Source organism: Grampus griseus (assembly GCF_964374135.1).
Source record: "Grampus griseus genome assembly, chromosome: 4".
Classification (NCBI taxonomy): Eukaryota; Metazoa; Chordata; class Mammalia; order Artiodactyla; family Delphinidae; genus Grampus; species Grampus griseus.
In genome coordinates this window covers 48343929-48366175 of record NC_138997.1, presented here as the reverse complement: position 1 = coordinate 48366175, position 22247 = coordinate 48343929, and the positions used below count along the sequence as shown (strand labels likewise).

The 22247-nt window shown below is 34.4% G+C and overlaps 1 protein-coding gene across 8 annotated transcripts in view; it reads right to left on the bottom strand.

Moving 5' to 3' along the window:
- Positions 1–22247, bottom strand: part of ANKRD17 (ankyrin repeat domain 17) — a 128865-nt gene that overhangs the window by 57592 nt on the left and 49026 nt on the right. For 2 of the 8 annotated variants that reach the window (XM_082653099.1, XM_082653103.1), the window contains exons 4-16: positions 20925–21072; positions 20520–20667; positions 19124–19357; positions 15864–15958; positions 13684–13921; positions 12132–12323; positions 11642–11775; positions 9349–9436; positions 7910–8037; positions 7515–7658; positions 6879–6981; positions 4629–5381; positions 211–359 (exon numbers count right to left, since the gene is read on the bottom strand). In XM_082653099.1, the coding sequence (XP_082509225.1) occupies positions 211–359; positions 4629–5381; positions 6879–6981; positions 7515–7658; positions 7910–8037; positions 9349–9436; positions 11642–11775; positions 12132–12323; positions 13684–13921; positions 15864–15958; positions 19124–19357; positions 20520–20667; positions 20925–21072 (2554 nt within the window). The remainder of the gene's footprint in view (positions 1–210; positions 360–4628; positions 5382–6878; positions 6982–7514; positions 7659–7909; positions 8038–9348; positions 9437–11641; positions 11776–12131; positions 12324–13683; positions 13922–15863; positions 15959–19123; positions 19358–20519; positions 20668–20924; positions 21073–22247) is intronic. The other 6 variants (XM_082653100.1, XM_082653101.1, XM_082653102.1 and 3 more) reach the window with 6 other exon arrangements.

Here is a 22247-nt window from a genome sequence, read left to right as displayed (position 1 = left end):
ATGATATCAGAAACCAGATCTTCACAATAATTATCAGTAATAATCTGTATTTGGTATTTTATTTCTTTAAATGTGGATTCTAATTTATAACTGTGGCTCAGGTCTTTGCCCAGAGACAAAGCAGTCTAAGATGATTTAAATAACTGATTAATGTTTCTAATGATGATATAATTCCAGCTAAAAACTATCACTCCTGAGTTTGGAGCTTACCTGTGCATCAATATCAATGGCAGGGTAGATAGGAAGCATGGCTGAAGGAGAGATGATAGGACTTGGAGTTGGAGTCTGAGGTTGGGAAATGGAAGCAGCGATACTGTGGGTAGGAGTGTTTGACATTGCAGATGCTCTTCCACTGACTGCTGTTGAACAAAATAACTGTACTTAATGAGGATGAAACATTGTTAGGTAACAGCAAGAAATAGTTGTCAGAAAATATTTAAATATCTTTAAAAACAAAATATCTACAGGTAGACTGCCATAGCACTAATAACTCATTTTCCTGGTTATTTCTGACACTGGACAACAGACCAAAATTTAAATATATATTGAGAGTAACCCATGTGCTAAACAATAAACCATATGAAAAACAAATTCCCCTCTTATGGTATGTAATCACAAAACCTTAATTCAAAATAACCCTGAAAACAAAACTATTTTTATGAATTAAAATTAAATATATATGCAAATGGTTATCCATTATATCTTCTTAATCAGAAAAGGAATAAAAGTTAAAATAGTCAAGTTAAGAAGGAGAAAATGTGTCTTTTACCTGCCAATTTCACACCTTATTTTCTAGAACTAATGAAAGTAATATCACTGTTTGGGGACATTCGCTATTGAATATTTAAAATACTTCCTATTCTTTTATTAACTGCAGACAGGGGGTGGCCCTCAGTATGACAGCATATATATATATAAAAATTTGATCCTCACACAGAAACAGTTTCTCACATACAGAATTATTCTGAAGGGCGTAAAATGCTCACCAATCAATCTAGCAATCACACTGACTTAGGAGGACAAAATTAAAATATTAGGGTAGAAAAAAATGTATGCATGCAATCAGCCTTCAAATATAGATTACTGTTAGTTCTTCTAAGTATAATTTTGCCATGATATTATTTTCATCAAAATAAGCAAATTAAGAAGGGGCTAATTAGGTCAGTACTTGAGATGGGAGAATTCCAAAGTTGGTAGCAGTTGAGGGTACTTTATTCCCTCATCAACTCACTTCTGGAGTTGGCATGTGAACATCAATCCTTTTTCCCCCTTATTAAAAATGCTATAGCACTAGAGTCTGGGCATTAATCTTTGAATGATCAACAGTAGTGTGGATGTATGTTACCAATGTAGTTATCAACTACATGAGACAGAAAACAATCATGATTCACAACTGGATCTGAAACCAGGCAAAAGAGGTTATGCTCCTACCAAGAACAAAACTGAAATAGACCTTATCATAACAATTATAAACACAATTGTCAATTAAGAAATCTATTTTACATGAAATCCTTAGTTCAGGCACAAACATACACTATACATTATAGCAACACACATTCTAAAATTATACATTTTTAAGTCCACTTAAAAGCCAAAGGAAGAACAAAGGAGGAAACAAAACAAAACAAAACAAAACACACTATTTGAATCCTTAGGGATCCAGATCAATAGAAAAGGGCATGTATTCAACACTAACATGTTAATCATCTAATGACCTTGATATTGTTACTCCACGTTGATAGTTTTGTATGTTAAGAAAAAGATCAAGACAATTCAAATGTACACATTCTAGATATAAATTTCAAAACCATATAAAATCTATGGCTCTTAAAATGGGTTCCATATTCTCCTCTGATTAGACTGATTTTCACAAATGAAAATGCTAAACACAAAATTAGCTTAAACAGAATGAACACCAATCTGTCCAAAAAACTGAATTTTATTTCATGATACTGAACAAAAAAATCTAAGTTTATTGTTAAATGACTAAATTATAATTTACATTTCAATTTGAATAAGTTCTTTTAAAGAACATATTAGTTTTCTTATTTTTGGTCAAACTGGTTTTTCTTATCACCTCTTCTAGAAGGAGATAGGAAAAATCAATTCTCTCATTTAATTCCCTTGGGGTACCTATGATATTGGTTTACTAAAACTAAATAGCTGCCTGTCACTCATCCATTCTCTACAATTAAAAGTAACAATTGTAAATATGTAGGTACCTGAAGGAACCATGGTACAGACCAAATCTTTACGTGTGGAACTTCATTTTAGGGTCAGAGAGGGAAAACCAGATGCTCAAAGAAATTTTAACGTCAGGTAAGGAAAGAGGGAACTTGACAGCACAGCAAAGGCAAGTTGTTAAGACTGGTTAAATAGGGAACTGATTTTGGTTTGGCTAGTACAGAAACCAAGGAAGATAGAAGATTCTGACCAGCCAAGCACTAGAGAAAAAGAGACTGAATCTTATAAAAGCAGTCTAATAAATGGGGACTAAGGAATAAAGAACAGACATTATGCTGAAGGAGAGAAGGAAGACTGAGCCTAATGAAGTTGTAAGATATTAAAAAACCCAAAGAAAGAAATGGAAATGGTCATTAGTCAACTGAAATAACAATTACTACCACAGAAGAAGTTTAAAGGCTGTGGAAGTGAGTGTATATGTGTATGTTTGTGCACGTGCACATGCATGATGCAGGAATGGGTTGCAGGGAGGTAGCTGGATGTTTTTAATCCTGTTCTTTCTTCTGGCCATCTCTCCTCTCCCCATATAAATGAGAATAAACAGGTAAAGTATTTTTATAATATGACAAGTATCTGTCATATTTCCTAAGAAGTTATAAGCTTTAAAAAATAATTTTATATGAAAACACCTGGAACACATAGGGAGAATTTAATTGTTTTCGTTTGGTAAACAAATCAACAGAAAAACTACTTTACAAACCTCCGATAATTCTGATCAGCATAAAAATTATACAACTGGCAAATCATTATTGAACTATGCCCAAGAACATCAGGTAAATTCTGATAGCATATCAAAAAATTTTTAATATTCATTGGTATGGAATGTCCATTCTTCATTTAATTGAATAAATAACACTTAATTCTACACATTCTTTGGTAGTTGAATTGACATATTATAAAGAACACCATTATGATCTAGATTAATGGCCATGAAAGTAATATCAAATTTGGCATTTGGAGCTACTGTGCTTCAATTTTCATAAGATATATACTGTTTTTAAAATTACATTCCCAATTATTATAACCCACTAATGGTGATTAGTAGTAACTTTCAAATCGATAGGAAAAATGTATACTTCTTAATATAAGAAGCTTTGTAGTTCTTACTAACAATTAATAGCATTTTTTCCGATGTAGTTACTGTACCCTCTAAGATTAGCAGAGACTTTCATTCCACATACTATTGTTGAGGTGATACTAAAAGAAGACTAGGAAACTTTAGAGCAATTTCTAAGTACAAAATCTGTCTCATTAGCTGGTTTCTTAGTTTCTGAATGTTAGCTAAATATCTCAACACTATACAATTTCATTTTCTTTTATTCTTTTAAAAGATTAAAATTAAGTTATGTATAATCTCATCATAATATATAATGCTACTTAAACACAGTTTCAAAATTAGAAAAAATTCAATCATCCTTTAAGTATAGACCAAAGAATTAAAAGGGGGGAAGACAGCAGATGAAAATTACCAAAATTCACCTATTTACTCCCTTTGTTTTCCCCTGTTCCTTCTTTTTCTGTTTTTTTTTCTTTACTTTTTTTTTTAAATGAAGAAAATTATTCTTTTCAGTACAGTATTCTTATGGCTTATAATTCTGTAAAATCTCATTTTACTACTTTGTTACAGAACTCACAAAAACTAAGTACCCCAAACTAGAACCATTAAAACAACCCCTAAAATATTTCTTTTTGCCAATGAATCTAATTAAAATGGAAAAAAATTTCTCTGCCTACCCATTTAAAGATATATCATTTATGATACTATCAAGGGACCACACCTGCTCATAATACAATTAGAAAGAAACTACACATGAACATTCACAGGGGATAAATCACTGACATACAGTATCATCAAACCTTATTTGGTTTGGTACTTTATTATTGTTGTAAAAGTATTTACTTTTTTTTTCTTAATATCCATCAGGTTTGAAGTCTGATCCATTAGGATATAAAGTATTTCTGTTCACAAATAAGCTTTCTGATATATCCTACTAGTTTTGCACTTCAACTTCTACCAATTTCCCGGTTTATTGGTGTGAATACAGAAGCAAAAAAGCCAAAATTTTATCAGTATTCTGAACTTAAAGAGAAAAAACAAAAACAAACAAAAAAATCAAACATCAACCTGACTACCGAAAAACCTAGATTCCCAGCCTACCCACCTAAGTCAGAAAGTTTCAGCCACTTGCACTGAATAAGCTAATCTTTAATTTGACCTGTATCCATCTGAGAACGTCTGAGATTGAACTAATATTTCTAAAGATATACATGGTTCAAGAGTCCAGAAATAGTTCTCAAGTTGGGTAACGGCAAAAAATTCTGGCACACTCTTACTCGCCTTAAGCAAATCATATTTGATACCTGCTCATAACAATATAACCCACCTGCCATGATGTCATCCAGCGTGTCATTGAGGGTCTGAGCAGGGCTGGCTACCATTAACCCTTGTTGTGTTTCTGTCAGAATTCCTTGCCCCAGCCCTGCCAACTGTGCTTGGCCCAGTACTGGCTGTCCAACTATCACTCCTTGCAGTTCTGTAAGATTTGCGATGGACCCTGGAGGCAAGGGACCTGCCGCCAGAGGCAAAGCTTGAGGCATGGCCAGAGGCTGGACTGGTGCAAAACCCATCTGAGCAGCAGTTTGCTGGGGTTCATCTTTAAGCAAAACGGGATCCACTTGCTGTAACCGTGCATAGTCTCCCTCGGAAAGCTGTTCTCCAACCCCAACAGGAGTTAGCAGTCCCAGATGTTGGCAAGACTGTTGCTGCTGCTGCTGAAGTTGAATTCTTTGAGCTTTAACCTCTAGATACTGCTTTTTTAGCTGCTGCTGAGTTTTCAGTTGTAATTCTCGTTCTACTTTCTGTAGTTCCTCCAAAATCTTTTGTTTCTTCTGAATTTGTTCCTCCCTTGTTTTGTTCAGCTCCTCGATCTTCTCCTTGGTAAGTTGGTCAGCATGAGCCAGTTCCAAGGACTGCAGCTGTGCATTCTTTTCTATGGCTTCTTTTATCCTCTGTTCCAGTTCTGTTAACTTTCCCTGAGCCTCTTCTACAATGCTCTCTGGAGACTGATTGGTGATGTAACCCTGTACATCCTGGCTGTTTGCTGGCAAATGGCTGCTGGACTTTTGTTTAGAAGCAGCTGTGTGAAAAAGAAACCCCCTCAGAAGTGCACATGAATGGCATCCTCATTACAGAGTTACTGTTGGGAGGTTTAGTGCCAACAGTTATGCACCAAGTTAATATATCCATAGAAGGTGAAAATGCACTGTTAAGGAGTTAAAAACAAATCCACCTTCTTTATCATAAATATAAAATGTATGTATTTTATGTGCATAGAGTAACCTTTGGGAAATTAATTTCAGAATTTTAAAAATATCACATGGTTAAAATTAGACAATAGAGGGATGCAAGTTTGTGATATCTAAGTGGTACAATTAAAGTAAAATCTAAGGCTATGTGTAGATAGATACCTCATCTGGTCATAAAGATGTAAAAACTTATCATAAGAACAGAAAAATAATGCTAAATTATTAAGATGTAGGGAAAACTTAAACCTCTAAGTCAAGGTTTTTCTACATTTAATAGTCTGTGCCTTTTAAACACACACACATACACACAAAGAGTACTCAAACCACTGAGAAGTACCAGGAAATTAAAATCCAACTAAAATATATGTCTTTGTTGGGGCCTACCATCTTCAAGACTGATAAAGGTAAGATAGAAATTCACATATTCACAAAGCTACCTGGCCAGTAGAGAAATGGGATTCAGTTTCCCTGGAAGAAAAGATGCTGAACTACGACATCCACTGTATCTTCTGACAGCCAGGTGAATAAACATATCTGGCTATCGGTATAGCAATCATTTGCTTGCTATACCAACTGAAAAAGGTGCCAAGGCTCTAGATTGGTAGTGGTGATTGAAAAGAACTGGTGGAAATACTTAGTATTCTTGTTGGTAAAATAATATAGGTAGCCAAAAACCAAAAAATTAAAACCACATTGGTTCCTCAGGTAAAACTTTCTAAAAGGAAAAACTGATTAAAACTGGTAGCTGTAATCTTTTGGGACATAACTTATGAACATGCATGATGTAACTTCCACAAACCAAATATGGACCTCAGAGTTCTAGAGCAACAAACAACCATATCTGAAGTAACTTTGAATTCTTGGTTGAGAAAAGGTATTCCAGATATAAAATCTATATTAAAACCAGTTATTCTAAAATAAAATTTAATTTTGATCTAGCTTATTAATATTATGCCTCATATCACTACAGAAATTTTAGTAATTTACAAAAATGTCACCCAATTATACGCAGCCTAACATTTTAACATGAATAGAAATGACTAGTTATTAGAGGAAATCATGGATAATCAGAATTGCATCAAAGATGAGCATCTGAATTTCTACTGCTAATACTTCTGATTCCAGCACAAATTAGTGTTCTTAACTATGTTCTCTCCCAATAACATGCTTTTTTCATTGTTAAAAAAAAAAAATCTTCAATTATGCCGACCTAGTAAAATTCATTTTTTGTGGAATAATAATTTTAAATGGCCAGTTTTTGGTTTTTTTTTTGCAATCTTATCATTTTTACTTGGACAACTTGTTAAGTCTTTAGAAGTATAACTGACCTTTATTCCTGATGGGAAGAGTAGTGGCAACATTGGCAGGTGGTTTGTCAGGCTCCTGAGGTGGGACAACCATAGGCAGTGCTTGAACTGGTACACGAGGAGCCTAAGACAAATGAAACTGATTATATATCTGCTTTTCCTCACCTTCCATTACATAATTTGCTTTAAATGAAGAATAAGTTACAAAGATCCATTCGAAATATTTTTTCATATGACAATCTCAGGCGACATATTTACTTAAAATGTGTTGGTATCAAATTATTTTCCATGACTTTTTTTTTTCCGGCCATGCTGCACAGCTTGCGGGATGGGATCTTAGTTCCCCGACCAAGGACTGAACCCGGGACCCAGCAGTGAAAGCGCTGAGTCCCGACCACTGGACACCAGGGAATTCCCTCCATGACATTTTTTTAATGAACTTTGAAATCAAAAGATTATTCTGGCCACAGTAAGAAAGCAAAGCAAAATCATATCAATCTAGAATCTGAATATTACATCAGAGGTTCATTAACCATATCAAGTATGTTATCTATAAAAAGAACTACATATTATAACAAAAAACAATCTAGTTTAATCTTGAACTATGACCGAAAAAGGGAAAAAGATGATATAAAATGCTTTAGTTTAGAAGCTTACCCTATTTAAATCGTGGGATGGGGGCGTTAACTGAGTGACATCTGGTGGAGGGGCTGAAAGCAAGTTATTAGGATAGTCCAAAAGATAGCAAACAACGCTTGTATGACCACCTTTTGCTGCTTCTATCAACATAGTCGAGCCATCCTAAAAGAGTGAATATGGAAGGGGAAAAAAATTTTTTTTAAGTTAATTTACAGAAACATTAAGGAAGATATAGCCAACAGGCCCCAGACACATTAAAGTTTTAGGTTTAGTAAAGAACACTTTTCTCTAAAAACAGAAGAAAATGAACACATTTAGAATGCCAATACAAGTGGAACTTATAGATAATCATTTGTTATGCTCAAGAGTGAAAATTAATTCACAATGCTACCTGAAACATTTGAGTTACATACTTTTAAACGGTGAGTAGGATCTGCCCCATGAGCCAAAAGTAGTTCCACCACTGCCAGATGACCCCCTGCACAAGCCAGGGACAGTACAGTATGGTCATTGTTAGCTGTGGTTCTATTCACATTTGCTCCTAAAACAGACAAGGCATGAAAAATCATGTTAATAGAGTGTTGTTTCTTAAATTATGGTAAACTTCAAAATCGAAGAGTAGAGAGAACAGTATAATGAAGCCCCACATACCCATTACCCAGCTTCAATGATTATAAATATGGCCAATCTCATTTCACATATACCCACATCCATTCTCCTCTCCCATCTTGAATTATTCTAAAACAAATCCCAGACAAACATGATATAATTTCATCCATAAATGTTTCAGTATGAACCATTAAAAGATAATGATAAAAGTATATATTATTCCTAATATAATCACTGTTTTAAAAAAGTAAAATATAAAATTTTATCTACATTTTAATATCTTCAGTGGGAAAGATGACTAAAAACCAAGAAAAAATAAACCACACTGCCCTCTATGGGCCAAATATGGAAGGAATTAACAAAAAATACTAAGTAATAATAGTATAATCTTTTTTCATTGGGAAATATCTGAGAATGAAAACAGGTATATTTTCCCCTTAATATGAATTCATCCCTGATTTGGAGCACTGTGCTATGCATGTGGGAAATGGAAATAAAATACCAGGAAGAAACTGGAATCAAACTCATTAAAATTAAAGAAGAGAGGAGATAATAACTGAAAATAATTTCATTCTTCAGAATACTATGTCTTATTTATAAACATATAACACAAGGAAGTGTTCAAATTGCCTAAAATACTTTGACCAGTAAGTTATTTCTGATTTATTTTCTTTACCTACAAACGATTTCAAACTTTAGGCTACCTTTGTTATTAAGGATTTTGGTATTCAAAGTAGAATAAATGACCATGAATGAAAATGCATTTTTGGCATATTTGTTCCATTTCAATTTTGATTTTTTGGGGGGGTGCTATATTTATGACCACCTCTCTATATTTTACAAAGAAGGAAACTTAGGCCCAAGGAAATATAAAGAAGAAAAGTGACTTGCCTTCAAATTAATCAGTGGCAGAAACAACATAAAAATCCAGGTTTTGAGATATATTATTACATAAACAGAAAAGACTTCAAGGTATCTAAACCCTCAAAGTTTTTTACACAGAGAAATTTTTCTGTATTGAAATGTTTTTTAACAAGGGTGGTATTCGGTATCAGAACTCTTCACAGTTTGGAATGGTTCTATGTGTTGCAGGATGTTTATCAACTACCCACTCACAAAAATCTCAGTAGCATCCCTCCACCATGTGACACCTCCAAAATGTTCTTTACCTGTAAATCTCTTAATACCCAAGGGCAGGGGATAGATACCTGTGGAAAAAAATTACTGCCTTACACAAACCTACCTTTACTAATTAGGAACTGAACGGTACAAACATGACCAGCTCTTGCAGCTTTCATTAAAGGAGTTCTTCCACCTTCAGATTCATGCTCCTGTTTAAAAACCACAGACTTACTTGATATTTAATTTCTAATGAACAATTATTCCCTTTCATGAAAATCAAACGGAAGAGAACTGAACTAATTTCAGAATCTAAATATATTAAATAACATGCTTTGAAGTAAATCTAGGAATACATTCTTTAATTTAAACAATCTCAAATTAGAAACATGTTCTATGGAAATATAGATAAATTAAGAACTGGGGTTATATTCATGTGATTGTTACACCCTCATCTAAATCCATCTGGGTAATTTTTCCTTCTCTCTACAAAAAGGACTGTGGAACTTGAACAATGAATGGCACTCTAGCACAGCCCTCTCCAAACAATCAACATTATCAACATTATCCTAATCCACTGCAAGTGATTTTCTTTTCATAAGTTTGTATCCTACGTGTATGAATTTCTCTAAGTATATCACTCTCTGTCTTTACAGACTTCCCATTATCTCTATTTTACCTTACATAAAAATAACAAGGCTAGTGATATTTAATACCATCAATTATAAGATATTACTAGAGATTTCTGGATTTCAAAAGGATGGAGAACCAGCTGCATTTTTGCAATTCAGAATATCAGCATAGGAAAAATTTTCAGATCTTACAGTATAAAGGTTTGAGAAAAAAACACCTTTTATAAAGCATTTTACATGCCAATATTTTTTACACTTACATCGGATGATTCTTCTCCGAATCATACACTAAGTTGTTTTCATTGCAATTAACTAAGCAAGATTACATTGCTGTATGTTTCACAGTCACTGTAGTAAACACTGGAAATTTAGTTCCTAAGCTGAAGAAGCTCAAAACCTAATAAGAAGAATATACGCATGACTAGCTAGAATATAACGTGCGTCATAAGTTCTCCAAGAGTTGTACCAACACAGACAGAGCTGAAGGAGGCCACAATAGTAATCTAATTTAACCCTCTCCTTTCATAAATGAGGAAAGAGAAGTTAAGTAAAGTTTAAGTTAAGAAATCAGTTAATTGAGGAGCCTGTTTCTGCCTGCATGTGAGTTTCTGTCATAAACTATGAACTTCTACAGGAAAACACATTTGCTTATTAATCTCAGCCCCATGAACACACGGGTGCTTATGTTTTAACTAAAACCTACCTTTCTTACTCCCTCACAGGCTAAACTGGAAGAATGACTATTTTCCCCACACACAATTGCTTTTTTCTTCCCTACATCTCAGGCTGTACTCATACTATTTCTTCCAACTGGAGTATCTCTTTTGTAACAACAGCGCAGTATCTACCTTTCTAAACCCTACCCAGCCCCAAACATAACATCTCAGATGACGTCTTCACCTCTTCTAAGCTTTTTTACTGTCTGTCCTTCCCCTATGACATCTCTTTGTAATCTACCTTAAAATGACCTCAGTAGGGACTTCCCTGGTGGCGCAGTGGTTAAGAATCCGCCTGCCAATGCAGGGGACACGGGTTCGAGCCCTGGTCCAGGAAGACCCCACATGCCATGGAGCAACTAAGCCCGTGCACCACAACTGAGCCTGAGTGCCACAACTACTGAAGCCCACGCACCTAGAGCCTGTGCTCAGCAACAAGAGAAGCCACTGCAATGAGAAGACTGCGCACCACAACGAAGAGTAACCCCCGCTCGCCGCAACTAGAGAAAGCCTGTGCGCAGCAACGAAGACCCAATGCAGCCCAAAATAAATAAATAAATATTTTAAAAAATGACCTCAGTATTTCATCCTTCTCACTAAATAAAAAGTTATTTGAGGGAAAATATTATTTACTGAATACTTATCTTTTTAACTCCTTTACTTAATAATGCTTTGATGGTATAGGTACAATTTATTTCCTAAACTACAGTGAAATGCCTCTAAGCCATATTTGCCTTTTTATGACAGATCAGAAAAGCTTCTAAAAATAGCTAAGTACTTAAGAGAAGATCTGTATTAATTATTATGATTAATTATTAACATATCAAACACAAAATTTTCCCTTTTTTGTAGGGGAAAAGGGGTAGTAGACTGGATAGTCCTGCTAACTAGGAAAATAAGAATGGACACCAAACAGCATAGGAAAAAAATATGACTAAATGAGATAAAGAACGGCAAAAAGGCCAACATAAAATCAGAAGTAAAGAAACACCTTTTGTCTATAATCTCCTTTCAATTAATTTCTTGTCTTAGCTTTAAATATTAAGATTTAGAAAGTGACATAGCTTACCAGATCTGCTCCTGCCTGAAGTAAGACATCGGCTACATCGGTATGACCATTTTCACAGGCATATGTTAGTGCTGTATCCCCTGTTGCTGTTGTTGCATGAACATTAGCTCCTGCAGTAGTGTTAGATACACAGCCTTAATAAAAGAATCATAAGACACAAATGTGGATACTGAAATTTCTTCTAGATAAGCCATATCTCCTCAAATTAGACAAAACAGCCTTATCCATTTCTAGAAATAGAGAATACTGTCAGCATCTTTAAAAGCAAAAAAGAAAAAAAATTAGAAATAGATTACTGCTTAAAATTAAAACTGCAGATATTTCAAACAGCAATAAGGTAAATTATTTATTCAAAATACACTAAAAAATGTATCACATTATTTTTCTATACACATTCAGTGCATCATACATCAAAAAAAAGCTATTTGCATTGCAATATTTTTACTTAAATAAATCATGTAAAAAAACTCCCAAATGCAAAAATGCCTACCTGCAGCTAATAAGTATTTAACTAACTCCAAATGACCCTCTTGAGCAGCTTCCATTAAAGGGGTAGAACACCCTAGTTCTATATCAGCTCCTGCCTTAATTAGAAAGTCTGCCACTTCCAGAAAGCCTCCACAGCAAGCCAAAGTCAAGGCAGTTTCTTGAGTTTCTTCTGTCTGTGCATTGATATTTGCTCCTAAAATAAAGATTCTAATTATTTAAAGAAAGTCATTAACTTATTCCAGAGATAAGCAAAACATTATTATTTCCTAGTAAACTATACTTCAAAAATGAACATTTATATTAATTTACTAAATGATGAAGTACCTCTCCCCTATTCTAGGAGGCAGTTAAAAATAAAGAAAACTATCAAAACCACATCCACTAGTCCATATTTGACGTACACTGCTGGAATAAGATTTATTCAGCTAGAAGGTACAAGTCATGTGATTTAAGGCCTTAGAAAATAAACCACATCCCCTAGTTATAAAGGTTCAAAATAATGATGATAAAGATGTTGATGAAAATAATAATAGATAATATTCAATATGCTGTTATTTGTCAGGTAATATTTAAAGCATTTTACATATTATTGTTAGCTCCATTTTTACAGCTAAGGAAATTGAGATTAACTAACTTGCCCAAGGTCACAACAACATTATCATCATCACTACAACCACCATCACCACAGTTAACACTTAACAGACACTATATGACAAACGGTGTTCTAAAAGCTTTAAACACATCTATAAATTCCCACAACAACCCTACAGACAACAAAATTGAGGCACAGAAGGTTAGAAACTTGCCTAAAGTTACAAAATCGGCAAGCAGTGGATTTGTGATTCAAACTAAAAAGTCTGCTCCAAAAACTATGCTTTTAAAATTCTAGTCAATATTACCTCTCAGTAAAAGGTTTTTTAAAAATGTGCCATTCCTCCTAAATTTGTACAAACAAAACCTTTACTACTAAAAGAGATATAAAACCAGGCTACCAATATGGATAGAGATGCGAGATTACTTCTAAAGTTAAGGTATCTTAATACAGTCAAGTAACTGTTTCACTTTCCCCAAAAGAGAAGCCCACAGTGTACTGAGCTCCTTGACAGCTTCTTATACATGCATTGTTGCATTCTCATCAAGTTAGTCCTTATGGCAAGATTTCCCATAGTGTACTTTATGAAACAATAGAAACATCAAATATTTATTAATAGGTATTCTGCCCTAAGAGGCATTCTCTCAATATATTAGCTGCAGAAATGCTGAATCTCATACATACCCCTACATAACCTACAACCCTATCCCACCCCCGCTTCTCTCTATTTTTATTCACACAGCACAAAATGGCTCTGAAAGCTCTTAAATAGTAAAGAAGTCCATTTGATTTTATTTAGCACAGTATGAGAGCTGTTTTCAAAGAAAATATTTCATCTTTAGTTTTTGTGATAGCACCTCATTACAAATCTACTAGAAAAATGAAATAAATTCAATTTTATAAAATCATAATCTTACATTTTACACATTTATGCGTTAGTGTCTTGATTGGTATTGGTTACCTTGGCCTAAAAGTAACGCCACCATTTCTTCATGTCCTTCACGAGCAGCTTCCATCAATGGTGTATAACCTTCATCATTGACCTCTTCCAGGCTAGCTCCTCTTTCAATAAGTAAAGCCGCAAGTTCCACGTGCCCACCACATGCAGCCAAAGTCAATGGTGATTCAAATGAATCAGCAGGCATGTTCACTTGGGCACCACTGTCAAGAAGTAACCTAGCTACTTCAACGTGGCCATCCTGATTACAATGCAATTAAAAAAACTGAATCAGCACCATTAAAAAATCTTTAAAAATACTTCTCAATTGCTATACAATGAAGTTTACTGATCTCAATTCAAATAAGAATAAATCTACATTTAACAGGTGAGTAAGCAAGCATTAATTAAGACATATCTACAGTTTACTCTAGTAGTAAATAGCAATTGAGGATATAAAATATGTAGAAAAATATCTTCAATCAAAAAGCTTATTAACCATCAGAAAAAAAAAACAGTAAGCACATAAGATAAGAGATTACTGTGAGATAACATCAACACTGCATAGTATAAGCTTAAATGCTAAAAGTATAAAGTTTAGAAAGGGAAAGTAGGATTTTCATAGGAACTATAAGGATAAGCAAAGTTTTGGCTAGGTAGAGAAAGAAAAATCCAATACTTTTTAGAGGAGTGGGGGAATTGAGCATGATGGGAAAAGGGAACACAATATGTACATGGTAATTCCTTTGTTGTTTGACAATCAAATGCCAGTGAAAATTAAGAAAAAGAAAAAGAAGTTCTCTCTTAATATCTTCTGTCTTCTTTACCAGTCTCCCTTTCTCACAGTTTTCCTAAATATTGGCAACCCCAAGGCTCACTTTTCCATTCTTTCTTCCTTTGATACATTTTTTCCTTCTGTATTACCTTACAGACATTTCATCTTCTTTTGAACATGTCATGCCCATTTTTGCCTTGGTACTTGCCATATTACACAACTTTAATGTCTTATCCCTGTGGTTACTTTGCTGTTCCTTTAGCTCAGAATTTTCTCCTTCCATTAAGTAGTCAACTCCTACATTTCCTTTAAAGTCCAGTTTAAAACCTCAGTCTCTTAGCAAGTCTCCAAAACGTATGGCCCCTACTAGTATCTTTCATCTACTTATAACACTTACTTATATTGCATGCAAAGTAGGTCTACAGAATATTCCAGTTTAATTTTTTAATCTACATATAGTTTGTTTCTCTAATGGGGGTGGCAAGGATGCTTTAAGTTCCTTACACACATTATGTCATTTAATCCTCACAACAACCCTAGAGAAGGATATTATTTTAACAGATGGGGAACTCAAAACCCTCCCAGAAAATTTGTTTAATCAAAAGAATAATTTACTAAAGCAAACACTGGTATGGCAATAAGAAAAACAAAAAATAACTCAAGTCTTAAATGGCTACCTAATTTTTTTAAAATTAGTAATTAAAATTTAACATCCTTTCAATAATCATTCTCCGAAGGGAAGTTGAGACAAGAAACTTAAAATTTGGGGTCTGCTTTATCTTTGGTGTGTTTTTCTCATAAATCTGCCTATAATGTTATTCTGATTCATTTCTGTGCCACAAGTCATAGACTGAGATACAAAAGTTTAAGAGTACTATTATTACGCATTCTCAAGTACAAATTAAAAAAAAAGTTCTTAAAAAAAGGAATTCAAGGCTGAGAAAAGAGCATGATAGAGGATCTTTGGGAAGGGAAAGTCTCTGGAAAGGGATCTTTGGGAAAGGAGAATGACAGAGGGAGAATTATGTAATGCAGATAATATTCTAATTGCAAATTTTTCATAAATTTTAAATTACGGGTTTGATGAACATGTTTTACTTAGTATTATGTGCGTACTCTGTGGATTATGTTCTCATTTTTAATATCCTTGATCAACTTTTAAAAAGTCACTTTTTGTGCCAATTACATAAAACCAGTATAACTATGGGAGACTAAGAAAATGAAGGTAGTGCTACAAAGCTTCAGAAAGCACCTCTGATAGAAGTTAATACTGCACGACTGGCTCTTATAACTCAGATAGTTGAGGTTCTGATCCACAAGTCATGATAAACAGAATCTTTGAACCCAAGGAAACGGCACTCACTATACACTGACTCTGTCTCTACCTAATATATAAATATATTTCATGTATGTATTTCACCAATCTTACCATGCAAGCCTCCATTAAAGCAGTGTGCATTTCATCTGTTTTATGCTCTTGATCTGCGCCTGCTTCCAAAAGAAATCGCACCATCTCTAGATGTCCTAAACCAAAAGTTTATAAGATTACTTAAAAATATTTTATTATTCCCCCAAAATAAAATTAACAATATTTTGAAAAGTTGTATTTAACTTACAGCAATACATTTATTACCATAATACTAAAGTCAGCTACAAGCCACCCTCAACTGCCCAACACAAATTATATAAGTGATCTGTGCTGTTCTACTCCTTACCCTGTTACCCTAGAAACTGCTATTACTAAAATCCTTGCTGTAGGTGAGCAAAGGTGGCCCTAAAATGCAACACCCAGAATATCCCCTCTACAACCTTTTTAGGGCCCAGGCATGCCATAGTTATTTTATTTATACTATAGACTAAATTAGCTTTTGTGAACTAGTAGCCTGGGATGATAATCATCATTGAAGTTATTTCTATGAGGAAATGAGCTTTAAGTTTCCATAACTAACTCACAGACATTTTAGGAACAACCTGCTTGTAAGTTGGAAACCATATATATAAAAATATTCTTGAAACAACACCATTTATATTTATTCATTTATTTAGATATAAACATATACATACACATACATATATATACACACACATATATATACACACACATATATTTATGTAGTTTCAAATAAACCATATGCTTCAGTTCAGATAAAGATTACCTTGTGAGTAGTTACAATGAACATAAATTATATTTTAAAAAGGACTTCAGATACTATGTAAGAAACAGTAGAAAAGTGACTAATTTTTTTCCAACTTCATCTGGAAATGAGCTGCAGTCAATTTTCAGTCAACTGGAAATGGAGGAAGGAGTGGATGGCAGAATCATGAACAGTTAAAATTAACTCTGGTGAATAAGTGTAGCACCTGCCATACCTTGTTTTTGCTAACAAACTATCTCTCCTTCCTCTCTGTCATTCTCCCTTCCCAAAGATCCACATCAATGTTTAAGTCTCAGCCTGAATTCTATCCCTTCCCCATCTCCTCCTTGTCAATCTGTATCCTAAGAGACCTCACCAGAAATAGGGGAAAGTAAGAGTGTCCATGGATCCTTGGAAGTAGTAGAGATGTTCTCCACCAGCTCAGTTCTATATCCAGTTTCTCTAAGGAAAGCCTGCAAGCCCCAACCTCAGCAGGGTGGGGCTACAAGCATAGGAGAGAGGGAAGAGTAGTTATATATAGCCCCATCTCAAAGCTCACTGGCCAGCTGGGTCTCAGTAGTAAAATGGAGCTAGTTCCGGTTTCAAAAGTATTTAATGGAAAGGTAAGACAGAGCCACCCAATCGGCCTGCCCTGGAGAGGCTGCCCCAAGGCTTAATTTCTCCCCTCCCAATGAAGATCAACCTCTGCGTAACTACTAAACAGAACTGGAGAAGTAAGAGACCTCAGCTGTGCTTCCTAAGTACCCTTAATCTGAATTATCTGTAAAACGAAAAAAATCAAAAGTCCTTTAGAGCACATTTTTACATTTAACTTAAATTTTAGTCACTTATGTGTCTAAGGAGTATTTTAGCCATGTTTTTTAAGTGAAGTTATTCCAAAAGACCTCACAAAACCCTGGCCACTCTGAAGTACTGATAGAATGAAACAAAACAACAGGAGGTCCAACACAAGGGTGAAGGAATCAAAGCCCTGGGTGCAAAATTTAAGGAGACATTCACTCACAAGCTAGTGTACGTGAAGATTCAGCCATCGAGAGTGAGTGCCTCCTTAACTTTTTTTTTTTCCTCCTTAACTTTTATACCTTGCCTTGCAAGAGCTTTTTCTTGATGCCTCTGGGTCAAAAATGTATCATTTATTTTATGATACAATCATGACACAGCTGCAGATGGTAGAAAACATTGAAGTGAATGGGCTATGCAGGTATAAAATTTCATGAAATTTTCTTTTTAAAAAGTTTCTTAGTTTAGGGCTTCCCTGGTGGCGCAGTGGTTGAGAATCTGCCTGCTAATGCAGGGGACACGGTTTTGAGCCCTGGACTGGGAGGATCCCACATGCCGCGGAGCAACTGGGCCCGTGAGCCACAACTACTGAGCCTGAGCATCTGGAGCCTGTGCTCTGCAACAAGAGAGGCTGCGATAGTGAGAGGCCCGCGCACCACGATGAAGAGTGGCCCCTGCTTACCATAACTAGAGAAAGTCCTGGCACAGAAACGAAGACCCAACACAGCAAAAATAAATAAAATAAATTAATAAACTCCTAGCCGCAACATCTTCTTTAAAAAAAAAATGTTTCTTAGTTTATAGCAATTTATCTGTCAAAAAGGTTGATTCTGAAAAATGTCTGGCTCTGTGGCTGTCTTTTTAGAATCTAGATTAACTAGCTGAGGACCAAGTATCTTTCCAGACAATTATCTTGCCCCCCGCAAAGAAGATATTTTACTCTATTATCAATATTTTCAGGTTGATTGACATCATTTAGAACACTATGTACCCCCTTTGTACAGCTATATATTGGTAGGTATTCTCAATTTCAACCAGCTCTTCCCTCTAACTTTATTAAACGTGTTAATGATACTCTAAAATTGTTCTTTTGAATACAAACTCCCTCCACACCACTTTTTATTTTCCTTTTCATATATCCTCCTTTCTCTTCAATTCTTTTCCTTTCTTCTTGGTATCATGAGAAATAGCTTAAGCACCTTCTTGTTAATAAATCATTCTAGCTTCTATTTACTTATTTACTGGCCATATCGCACGGCACGTGGGATCTTAGTTCCCCTACCAGGGATCTAACCCACGCCGCCTGCAGTGGAAGCGTGGAGTCTTAACCACTGGACTCCCAGGGAAGCCCCTCATTCTAGCTTTTATTGCATTTACTTTAAATTTACAGGCTAAACGCTTCTGGATTCAATAGGATTCTTTTGTGTAAACCAGGCAAAATACTCTGAGAAGCAAAAGCATTAAAAAGTACAGTGCATATTAAAAATAAATAACTGTTTCTAATAAAACAACTGGATCAACAGTCATTTTTCACTGACAATATAATATTGAATGTATATTTTAAAAGTTTAATATATAAACTTTATATATTAAACTTTTAAACTCTAAAACACTTTAAACACTTATTTATAACGTACTATATACTACTACCATATTTTATTTTTTATTTTAAGTGACTAACCATTCTATATGAAGTAACTGTCATTTCATGAATTTAAAAACTTTGTTTAAAAAAAAAAGTTCTTTACTGTACCTTTGTAACAAGCTAACGTAAGGGCACTCTCTTTAAATTCATTGGAATGCGTATTAATGCCAGCCCCATTTTCTAGCAGCAATCTGGCTACTTCCACATGTCCAGCACTTCCAGCTTCCATAAGAGGAGTATGACCATTTTCATTATGGTCCTCAATACTAGCACCGGATTCCAAGAGCACCTTTACAACATCTACATAACCTCCAGCACAAGCATATGTAAGTGCTGTATTGCCTATTTGAATGAAGAAAAACAAAGACATTAACATAAAATACCAAAATAAAACAGAGGTTTATTTAGTATCAAAGACAAAAATGAAATGAGAGACTATAATCTTAATAAATTTAGCTATTACACTTATATATATAATTCTTTTCTTCATTACATTTTATCTTACTGAAATCAACTCCCTATTCTTTCCATTTAAAAATCAGGGTCAAACACATGTGGAAAATCAGATACACTTATCACAATTGTAGAGTTATAAAAGAACTGAGCAATTCTGAAACTAACTTCCCACATGAGGAAAAAGTTACACTGATTCTAACTTTAATCAGAGAAATGGTTCCCAAGCTTTATTTTTTCTTTGGATTATAATTATTCATCATATATAGATATACCTCATACCGTTCCTTTTAATCACGTACTGTTTTCACCACAACTTTACACATCAGTTAAATGGTGGCCAAAGTTAAAATAATTTCAAAAACATTCCCTCTTAATGATAAAAATCTCCCATTTTACATGGGAAAAAAAGTTAACTTCTGGGTAAAATAAGAATTCCTAAAACCCCCCAAACCAGAACATGCAGACCTTTAAAATTATTTAAAATATTTAATAAATTTAAAAATCTTGCATGAAGGAAATGCACAAAATATATTTTCATATATTTTAGAGCTTTTACACAAATCCATTTATGCCCAAATTTGAAAGAAAAAAAAACTGATTTAGATTAACATTGTCTCTTGTGTAACATAATGTTTTCATAATACTTTCTTTTTCTATAGGCCGCAATTTATTAACACTAGGCAATGACAGACCTGCCTTCTGTTGCGTATCCTTCTTATTCTCCCTATCTTCCCTTCCATTTTCCCCTGATAAATAGGAAACTTGGGTTTGAGAGGTGGAGACCATCCTCTCCACTTCCAAGAGGATGGTCCTTTTAACTGGGCCAGTGTTTAATATAAAAGAACCAAGGCCAGTTAATAGCACTCATACACAAAACAGGAGAAATTTCATTCAAGATACATTCTATGTACTTTAAGCCTAATGCACAGATATATACAAATGTGCAGCACTGATAATTGTGAAAGCATCACTAATGATCACTTTCATGTGAATTAATTACTATCAGAGGGTGTTAATATTTAAAAACTGAAAAAGAAGTATGCATAACCTGTTGAAGACTGTGCATTGACATCAGCTTTATGAGCTAGCAGCAACTTCACAATTTTGACATGTCCTCCATTAGCAGCAGCCATTAAAGGTGTAATGTCACCTTTGATCCCCCTATCTTCCACATTGGCATGCATTGCCAACAAAACCTTATGAAAGAAAAAGTTTAAAGGATATTAGAAAATGATATTTTCATCAAAAGTTTTTGAACATATATTTATGTTAACACCTACCTAGTCATGTTAGAGAGCCAATAAACAAAAGAGCCAATAAACAAAAAAAATGTATCTAACAAAACTATTTCTTGAAATGAGCCTGATGGTTGATTTTAGTTTATTATTCCCTTAATACACAGGCCAAATTAAAACAATCAAAAAACTGTGAGCTTTATTTTGATAATACAAACCTGTGCAAGCTCATAATATCCAGCAGAACAAGCTAAACAAAGGAGGCTCTCCCCTTCCTCAGTGTGTTCATTTACACTTCGCCCTTCAATGAGTAACTTTCGCACAGCATTTACATCTCCTTCTGAACAGGCTTCTGCCAAACTGCGGCTATTGGGGGAAGAATATTGTAATATCAGGATATAAGAATATAAAAAATTGCCCAGCATAAGTGTTGATTTTTTCAAATTAATCTGGACAGTAGTGCTAAAAAGAATGATTATTTCAATATGACTCATAACAAAAAGAAATTTAAATGATTCAGTTGACTGAGTTTTTAAAATCTACATATAAAAGTCACTGAATTAAAATTATCCCCATTACAAAATGTTTTCAATCATGTAACTGAAAGATAAAGTCTAATTTACTATAAGTAGGGAAAAAATCCAAAATTTTAAAACATAAAATTGTATAGAAAAACACATGAAGGAAATACAAGTTATAATTACACTTCTGTTTGTTTAGTCACTAGAAAAATTTTATAAGGTTTAATGTAATGGGTAAAACTTTTACTAATTATAAATGCCTAAGTTCTTCAATCAAGTAAAGGGAAATCAGATAGGAAAGTTGTGAGCATGTAATTTTGACTAATCTATGAATAACTGAGAAGGAGATTATTTTTTGAAGTATTTACTTATGCCATCATGTTTTGGGGAAGTATGAAAAATATCCAGGTAAGGCAAAGGCTTAATTCAAGCAAAAGGAGAGTGGAGAAAGTGGTGGAACAACAGAAAATTATACTTAGAGTAAAGCATTTGCCCTGTAAATCTTCCAAAAGAATTTCAACTATGGACATTTCTAAAGATTCCTTCACTTGCGGCTAAAATCCATTCTTAGAAAAACACTAATTCCGAGTCTCTTCATTAATATTCTCTTTATTTCAAATATACCTCAATTCTTACAACCTCCTCTTAAAACATGGCCCTGTCACTTCAGGTACTAAAGCCATCATCCATGGATACCTGTTTTCTATACCTATATTATCACTACCACCCAGTTTTAAGAACATCATCGTTAGCCAAGATTATGGTGAAGTCTCCTAAGCAGTCTCCCTGCTTTTACCCTTGCTCTCCTTCAGGCTTTTTTCAGTGAAGGAGCCAGAGAGATCTTGCTTAAAAGGAAGTAGACCTGTCACTCCTCTGCTCAGAATCCTCCACTGGCCTTTAATCTTACCCACAGTAAAAGTCAGAATCCTTATAAGACCTGTCCAGTGGTAGGATCTCAAACTCCTCCCTTTACTTCTCTGGTTTCAACACCTACTATTCTCACTTACTCTTTCCGCTTTA